The sequence below is a fragment of the Quercus lobata genome, chromosome 8, assembly GCF_001633185.2.
Source record: "Quercus lobata isolate SW786 chromosome 8, ValleyOak3.0 Primary Assembly, whole genome shotgun sequence".
In the NCBI taxonomy this organism is placed as follows: domain Eukaryota; kingdom Viridiplantae; phylum Streptophyta; class Magnoliopsida; order Fagales; family Fagaceae; genus Quercus; species Quercus lobata.
In genome coordinates this window covers 20362192-20371490 of record NC_044911.1, presented here as the reverse complement: position 1 = coordinate 20371490, position 9299 = coordinate 20362192, and the positions used below count along the sequence as shown (strand labels likewise).

Below are 9299 nucleotides of genomic sequence, written 5' to 3'. Positions count from 1 at the left end.
TTTATCTTTAAACTCTTGAATTTGCAACTGAATTGATCACCAAACTCTTGACATCAATCTTGAGATTGAAAACCCTAAGTGTATGTGAAGACAAACACCTCTAGATCTCACAGAAGATTCACACACACAACATAAAGAGCAACCTCAAAACGTGGCTAGGGTTTTCTCTTTTATACGTAAGACAAAACATAAAACCCTACACTTCAAACGGGCTTAGGCTAAGTTGGAAAATTCTGTAGAAAAGCAATCTGCACAAACTTTGATTGATCGAGTCTAATTCTCAATCAATCGAGACAAGCAGATTTACACAGTAAACCTTACAAAACACTTGATTCCAACTTTACACTTAAACACACTTAGAGCAAATCTAAAACAAGACTAAACGTTTTGATCATGGTTTGCCAACATTACAAATTGAAGTTCTAATACATTTAAACCTAAATTCTTAGAACCCAACACAATTGTAAAAATAAAGTCCATTAATCTTGTTCTTTGCCCAAATCGGCTTACACCTTTTCTGCTAAATTTAATTCCATTCTTCTACAAAAGCAATATTTATGCATTAAAATTCATTTAAGCACAAAATTAATCATTCAATATTATTCCAAAACCAACTATAAAATGCATGAATTAACACAGATATAAATATGATAATGCTTTCTATAAAGATATAAGTATGCAAAATTAAACTATTATCACACTCCCCTACTAGCTTATTGCTAGTCCCTAGCAAATTAAGTGACTCGAAACAAAAACACAAAAAAACAAAATTTTATTACTTTAGTAGAAATAATTAATCAAATGTCAAAACACTAACAACTACCAAATATATTCCACATACTATCAATACCAATTGTGTGAATAGTTTAGCCAACACAAATACATCCTCAGTCGTAAGATAAAATATGACTTGAATTTCTATCTAAAATTATGTTTCAACTTAAATCTCACCGATGTTAACACTCAACAAACTGAAAATAGTATAATACTCTAGAACATATGTGAGTGGAATTATGTAAAATAAAGACAAATATCTCACATATAAGTAAGATGAATAACAATGAAGCAAAATAAAGAACATATATAGTCTCATGAAGGATGTCAAATACTTAGAATATTACATCACACACATTGATTAGTCATGTCAATATCCAAACCATAACTTCCTTTAGATCAAATAGGACTTTTATTTGGACATAATTTAGGATAAAGAGGAGAAATTAAGAACAAAGAGTATAGGTAAACATAAAAAGTGTTTCCAAGAGTAATTAGAGAAACAACTTCTTTAGAGCATATGATATTTGATTTCGTCTTCTCAATTTTCTTGAATATAACACTTTCACTTTTTCCCCCTCTTTATTTAAAATTACATCAATAAATTCATTCTTTATTTATTCCTCTTTCACATTATCATTTTTTTCAGCATATATTTCCCTTTTCTGATTGTGTCTTTTTTGTTTTTTTGGGCTTGAGTCCTCATTTTATTCCAACTCTTTCACCACAAATCTACCACAATAAGACAATTAGATTGCATTCATTATTGGAAACTTGGGAAAGGATTCATGAAAGAATGGCTAAAATAATAGACTCAAATGAGTTATTACTTACTAGTGATAATGTACCAAGAAAAAGAAAAAGGAAAAAAAAATAAAGGTTCAAAATAAACAATGATGACCTAAAATATCTCTTAAGGATTGTGATAGTTCATCAAAATCCATGACTTTAACATATTAAAGTGTGACATATAAATGATACAATTGATGAATTCTTATCATTCTACCAAATCAAAAAATAATGAGACTAAATAACAACAAAATAATACTTTCAGATGAAAGATGAGATCAAAAGAAAATAAGGCAAAAAAAACAAAAAACCATATTTCAATCACAATATAACACTAACTACTATCTCATGATTTTTTGACATAAATCTAATTCCTACCGGTCTCCTTTGTTCCTCATTCCTTTAGGAAGCCCAAATTAATAATTGAACTCCAAAGTCCAAACCTAGATTTAAATTGGTGGAGGCGTGATCTCATAATGGCAAGCTTTCACAGGGAGGATGCCTTGCAGAATTCCACTAAAAGTCGTAGGACTCTGTCTGACTCTGTTGTATGGCTTAATAATAAGAATGGGATGTACTCATTTAGATCTGGGTACCATGTGGCAAGGAAGATGCTAAGGGAAGAGAATTGGGTTGAAAGCTCTAGGGGTCCAGTTGGCCAGCAGGAATGGAGAAATCTTTGGAAACTTGTAGTATCTAATAAAATCAAGGTGTTTGGATGGAGAGCATGCCAAGAAATCTTACAAACTCGTGTGAATTTTGCAAGAAGAAGAATCATTTTAGACAATGTATGTCAAGGCTGCAAAAGATCTCTAGAATCTGTAGTTCACACAATTTGGGAATGTTGTGTTGCTTAGGATGTGTGGGCTGGGAGCTCTATCAGTTTGCAAAAGTGCTCTAATGATCAACATTACATTATTCAGTTGTTAGAGAATCTTTTGGAGTGGCTCTCTACAGGTGAGTTTGAATTGTTTCTTGCTCAAGCATGGATTATTCGGAATCAAAGGAACACAGTGGTGCATGGGGGGCAGCTAAGGACCCGAGGTGGCTGAATAAAAGAGCAATGGATTACTTGGATGAATACACAAAATCCCAGGACCATCTGTCAATCCCAGTCACAGCACCAAGCAGGGATTTTTGGTGACTTCCCCCTCCATCAGTTTATAAACTGAATTTTGATGCTGCCATTTTTTCGGACCTGAAATGCTCTGGCTTTGGTGCAATAATTTGAAATGAGGGAGGTGAGGTGATGGCAGCAATGTCTGTCAAAGGGCCTTGTGTAAATAACAGTGAAGAAGCGAAAGCTTTAGCGTGCAGGAATGCTCCAGAGTTCTCCATTGATGCTGGTTTCTCAAAGTCAGTCATAGAAGGAGACAACATTAATGTTATGAAGGCAATCTCTTCTTCAACAGCTAATCACTCCTTGCTAGGTCATGTGTTTGAGGATGTCCAATGCTTTGTTTGTGGTCTGCAATTTGCCTCCATCAACTGCATTAAAAGAGAAGGGGGGGGGGGGAATATGGTAACACATGTCTTAGCCTGATATGCTAAGAATATCATTGATGAAATGTATTGGTTGGAAGATTCACCTCCACCTGTTGTGGATGCTTTGTACATTATTTACATATCAATGAATGAATATTTCGTTTTCCAAAAAAAAAAAAGCTCCAAAGTCCAAACCCACCACTAAACTTTGTTCATGCTCTACTCTCGAAACTTCTTAGATAAATAAAATTTAACTCATATGAATGACCAATTTTCACCTTTCAACTAAAAGAATACCCAATGCAAACCAATCAACATCCATCTTGTTCCTCAGTCTCAGATCAACACACACAGCATCGTGAAATCACCTACAACAAAACAAATACCCAAACACAAAGCAATTTATTTTTGGTATTTTCATATTTATTTGGGCTATTTTAGACTTTGCACAAAAGAGTATCCATAAAATCTAAATATAATTTTTTTTTAATTTATATTTAATAGAGAGAATAACGAACAATGGTTTTCAAAACATGGAGGAAAAATTCTTTGGTTTCAAAGATTTTGCAAAGTGTGAATTGTGAATATTTTTTTTCCAAGGATAAATTGTAGTTTGGCAAGCTGTACATACCAATGTTATTAATTTTGTTCCATTCTAACTAGAACAACCAGAATTTTTCGTTTTTGTGTGCAATCCAGAACGATAATACAATTTAATACCACACATTTCACCTCAGATTGTTTCGGGGTGTTCCGATAATTATGGACAGTTTCGTGCCGAATGAGAATTTCGGCCGGTATAGTTTTTGCCCTTTAAAAAAAAAACTGTCCTATTTATTCAAATAGAGTCAATTTTTTTTTTCTTTGATGAAAAATAGAGTCACTTCTTAAACCTTATATACAAAAACCCTGTAAATACCAAAACCCCACTCTCCAAATAGTTCCTCTCTCTTTTCAGCCCATTTCACTATCAGCTTCGTAAAGGTACTCTCTCTCTCTCTCTCTCTCTCTCGTGAGTGCTTAACTTCAGCAGAAGAAGTTGTAGTAGGATGATTGAAAATGAATTGGGTATTTCACATTTCTGGGTTTATTTCACATTTCGCCTGTATTGAAGTTTTTTCTTTAGTTGCATAAATTTGGTGGTTACCTTAGCAAGTATTTACTCATTTCTTGGATTTTAATAGCCTTTTTTGAAGTTGGGTTTGGCTTAGTTTCAGTCTCTAAAGAATTTGCTATACAATTTGTGAGAGATATCATGCTCTTGGATCTTGAGCATAAGCTATTAAATAACCCCAATTGTTTAACTTTCTTAATTTGTCAACGAAAAGAGAAACAAACATTGATGAGACTGTTGAGAATGAGAGTATGCTGTTTTTACATTGTTGGAAAAGATAGAAACGAAGCTTCTATGCCTTTTTTTTTTTTTTTTTTGGGATAAATTTTTTGAAATGAATTTTATATGCTGAACGTTAAGAAAATGTAGGAAAAGAAAAAATAAAATAAAAAAGTAGAAAAACTTGTAATTTTTAGAAGTAATTTAGTTTGCTTTTTATTCCTTGATGGTTGATACAAACTGTGTGAATCCCTGAGTTTCTGTCAGATTTTTCTCAAGAGAGATAGATATGAAATACTGTTTGATATGGGTAGCATTTGGTGACATCCAATCAAATTAGAACTATGTAATATGCTTGGTGGGAAACTAGAGGAAAATGTGTAATGTAAAACTTTTTTTAAAAATTTTTTTGAATGAGAAAACACAAACCTTTCAAATTTAAGATGAATAATTGCTTAACGTAAACCAGTTGAAGTGAACTTCTCCTTTTTCTGTTCTTTTTTAATTATTTAATAACTAAATTTTCAAATACCTTTTATTTCCGCACTTTATTACTTATCAAAAAGAAAAGAAAAGAAAAAAAAATCCCCATTATATTATTTGGCATCCAATTAAGCCTTTTTTTTTTGTTATGACATTTTTTAAGTTGACTTTGCTTTTTAATGTTTAAATATATGTATTGTTCTAGCCCCTTAGGAGTTCATGAATTATGACTTTAGTCATAAACAGAAGAATAGATATTTATGATTTGATTTACTTTAGGATTAATGCATGCTCCATATGGAGTATTCTTTATTTGGTTTGTGATTTAGAAGGTGTGTATATGGTTCATGAAGACATGATTAGACATAATGTATAAATAAACTTTTATATTTTGTTCTCTTTTCCTTTTCATACAGTAGCAAATTCATGGCGTTGAAGTGGGATAAAGTAACAAGCTGGTTAAGCATCTGTTAATTATTGGTTTAATTTTCTGTTATAAGCATTATCTGCTTCCCCTTTATAGGTATTTAGGGTGCAGAACTTGATTGGTTCAATTTTGAAGTGACATTTTCCATTTAATGATTTGTGCATGTTTAACTTGTCTCTCTCTAGATTTTGATTTACAAGCTCTCTGATTTTTACATACTAGATCTTGAGTGAATTGAAATTCAGTGTTGTATATCAACTTGTTTGTGAAATTTATCTCTGCATACCAAATTTTCATCCTGCCAGGAAGAGAATCTATATTTGAGCTCTTAGTGCCTGTTCTTCCAAGCCCCTATATTTGATTGCACCTTAGGTTCTTAAGCTCAGCTAGAGTTTTGCATGTACACGTCTCCTTATTTTTCAGGATTTGAACTGGACTGTTGAAGTTGTGGATTCTTAGTGATATATTTCTATAGCTTAAGTAGATTATGTAAAAGAAACACATAATTCCCTGAAAATTATTATGTTGCTATTTATCTCCTATTCTATGAGTTTTGGGTAGGTTTTAATACCAGAGGATGGCAAGCTGAGAATGACTTATATGCTTTTCTCATCAGACTAGACCAAGATCAGTTGCCGCTATTCTAGCAAATTAGCTTACTCTCCTTCATTGGAGGGGGTATATTGATATAAATGGACAGAACTGTAATTCTAGGAAAATGATAAGATTGCTTTACTTTTTCTAATCTGTAGCATGGTTAACTGTTGAAGCGGCATTATGAAGATTACTGCTCTAAGTAGCTAACTTCTTTTGTATTTAATTAATGGTTTGCATCATGTAACTATCTGTCCACTCCCCCTAGGGCCAAAACTCAGTTTTTAATAATAAATAAATAAAAAGGAGCTATCTACAACTGCACTTACTGCCATCTTATTTTGCAGTTCATCAGCACATCATTAATTTTAGTTGATACATTATCCATGTATCACTGCTTCTTCAGTAACTGCAATTTGAATATAGGTCGGTTTTTCACTGGGATTGGAACTATTCTGTTGATTAGATAAAGACTTCTGTAAGTCATGTATTTGATAATCAGATTCCATTATAGGTGTTTGATCTTAAAAGCTTCTGGATAACTTTTAATACCCTGTAAGACTAGCAATTATGTTTAGTATTTGGAATGCTCCTATGCTTAAAGCAATGCAATGTGTTTTGGCAGCAAGACATGGGAGGCAGGGGAGCTATACCAGATAAGTGGTCTATGAGGGTTCTGTGGGTCTGTGCACTTGGAAGTGCGGTTGGTATGCATCCATTACCCTTTCATAGTTTTATTCCAAATATCTTATTGACCAAATTTATATAAGTTCTGAGTTCTTTGTCATATTGCCTAACAAACGTTTTTCTCTTTATCTTCCTATTCTCTTTTCTTGGTGGTGATTACTACCCTTTAGGCCTATATATGGTTGCCGTAGATAGACAAATAAAGAACAGGGAACGGATGATGGCTGAAAATTTGAAAGCTATGGAAGGTGAAGGAGGTGGTGAGGATGTTTGAATTCTTACATATATAAATGTGAGATGCTTTTAACAACTTTTTGAAGAGCTTCCCCAAGTTTCCAAATTGGGCCATCTGTTTATGTTAAATGTTTCTTAAACTTTTTTTTTTCCCTTTGAAAGTTTCTTAATCCTTTTTCCCCCCTCATATGACATCAATTTTATTGATGACACAGGGTTTTCTTTCTATTTTCTTTAGAAGGATGATAGTAGTATGTTAGAATTAATAATGAATACTTGCCACCAAACATTTTAATTTTTTACATGTTTCTCAACCCTTTTTGAGGTCTACATAGTTATCTTGATGGTTATTGAAGTTTTGGAGGATGGTATTTAAATGATATATATTCTTGGAAATACCAGAAATCCAAACTAGTTATCATTTTGGGCACGTAATATTCTCATGCCTTCAAGGCTAATTAGTAAATTCATTTACTAAGGAAAAAAAAGGGGAAAAAACTATTAGTAAGTTAAAGAATAAAACGGAAAAGGAAAGGTCAACAAGTAGAAATATGAAAGTAGGAGAGTATTTACCTCCAATGTGATATTTAACTTTGGGTCTTTACTGTAACAAAAAAATAAGGTCAAATCGGTATATGCGTAAGGGCTCTGTAAAGAAGGGGTTGATCTTACAGAGACAGCACGTATTCCCTACCTTGCCACTCACACAACCCTCATGACTCGAGAGATTAACGTAACAAACCAATGTGATGCTTTTGGTGCTTGCACATGCTTTGCCATCTCACGCAAGCACTCGGTTTGTTTCAACAAAGCCGTGAAGGGGCTCTTAGTATAAAAGTATAAATAACCGAGGACATTCAATTTTTTAAAAGCAATGCAAAGCACAAAAGATCATAAATAAAGATGGCCATGCTAAGATTTGCCTTCGTGGGTTTCTTGGTGTTTGTATGCTTAAGCTTCAGCAGGGCCAGGGTCCTCATGGACACCCATGGTGACCAAAAACTTGAAGACTCTCTTTTAGGTTGGTTAGGTAGTGGGGTAGGAAGTGGCCTTGGCTTTGGCAGTGGTAGTGGCTTTAGTGGTAGCAACAGTGGCTTTGGTGGTCAAGGAGGAGGAACTGGCATTAGCTTTGGTAGTGGTAGCAACCCTAGTAGCCAAGGTAGAGGAACTAGCATTGGATTTGATAGCGGTAGTAACTCCGATAGTCAAGGGCAAGGATTTGGCATTGGCATTAGCAGTGGTGGTGGCTCCAGTGGTCAGGGAATGGGAACTGGCACTAGTTTTGGCAGGGATGGAGGCTCTAGCAGTCAAGAGCAAGGATCTAGCAATGGTTTTGGTAATGGCAATGGCTCCGGCGGTCAAAGTGTAAGAACTGGCATTGACTTGGGCAATGGTGGTGGTTCTAATGGTCAAGAGCAAGTATCTGGTATTGGCTTTGGTAGTGGCTCTAGTAATCAGGGTGTTAGAAGCGACATTGGCTCCGGTAGTCAAGGGGTAGGAACTGGCATTGGCTTTGGCGATGGTGGTGGTTCTAGTGGTCAAGAGCAAGGAACTAGTATTGGTTTTGGTAATGGTGGTGGTGGTGGTGGCGGCAGTGGCTCCAATGGTCAAGGGGTTGGAACTGGCATTGGCTTTGGCAATAGTGGTGGTTCTAGTAGTCAAGAGCCAGGATCTGGTATTGGCTTTGGTAGTGGTAGTGGCTTTAGTGGTCAAGGAGTGGGAACTGGTATTGGTTTTGGTAGTGGTGGAGGCTCTAGTGGTCAAGAGCAAGGATCTGGCATTGGTTTTGGTAATGGTGGAACTTTCGACGGTCATGGGGTAGGAGCTGGCATTGGCTTTGGCAGTGGTGGTGGCTCTAGTGGTCAAGGCTTTGGTAGTGGTGGTGGCTTTGGTGGTCAAGGGGTAGGAACTGGCGTTGACACTGGTAAATGTGGTAGTACTAGTGGTCAAGGGATGGGAATTGGCATTGGTAGTGACGGTGACTTTGGTGGTCAGGGAGTGGGAACTGGCATTGGTATTAGTAGTGGTGGCAACATTGGTGGTGGTGGTGGATATGGGAACGGACGTGGTATTGGGTATGCTCCAGGAGGAGGTGTTGGAGTTGGATTTGGGCATGGAGGCGGTGGCACATTTGGACCAGGATTTGGTGATGGATCTAGTTATGGCACAAGTGGCGGGATGGGATACGGGTCAGGTTATGGAAGCGGTGGTGGGTTTGGCTCGGGTAGTGGATATGGGGTTGGATTCGGTGGTGTAGGCGCTAATCACCCAAAATATAGTAGCGTCATCCAAGGAGGAGACTAAGGGCTTTCTTAGATGAGCCAACAAATGAAGCCCATGGTCATGCAATTGAGATGCCTGATAGCTTCAAATAAAAGCTTCTAAGATTGGCTCATTTTCTAATAAGATATACACGTATATTTTTATGATCCAATAATATAGAATTATGAAAGCCTCGTCTCTTAAAACCAAAGCTTTGTGGGATCTATACTG

At 35.7% G+C, this 9299-nt stretch overlaps 2 protein-coding genes across 5 annotated transcripts; both read left to right on the top strand.

Annotated features, from left to right (window-relative positions):
- The first annotated feature begins 3892 nt into the window (after window positions 1-3892).
- Window positions 3893-7136, top strand: LOC115958325. 4 transcript variants are annotated; one of them, XM_031076727.1, is made up of 4 exons: window positions 3893-4032; window positions 6312-6363; window positions 6511-6592; window positions 6743-7136. In XM_031076727.1, exons 3-4 carry the CDS (start codon window positions 6517-6519, stop codon window positions 6844-6846), a joined length of 180 nt encoding a protein of 59 aa, XP_030932587.1. In that variant the 5' UTR covers window positions 3893-4032; window positions 6312-6363; window positions 6511-6516; the 3' UTR covers window positions 6847-7136. The 4 variants fall into 4 exon arrangements, with proteins under 4 accessions (XP_030932587.1, XP_030932589.1, XP_030932586.1 ...); XM_031076729.1 differs by lacking the exon at window positions 6312-6363 and having other exon boundaries at window positions 6515-6592; XM_031076726.1 differs by lacking the exon at window positions 6312-6363 and having other exon boundaries at window positions 3895-4032.
- A 573-nt stretch (window positions 7137-7709) lies between these two features.
- On the top strand, window positions 7710-9110 carry LOC115956569 (glycine-rich cell wall structural protein-like). The gene has a single exon (XM_031074902.1). It carries the CDS (start codon window positions 7710-7712, stop codon window positions 9108-9110), a length of 1401 nt encoding a protein of 466 aa, XP_030930762.1.
- Window positions 9111-9299: the final 189 nt, after the last annotated feature.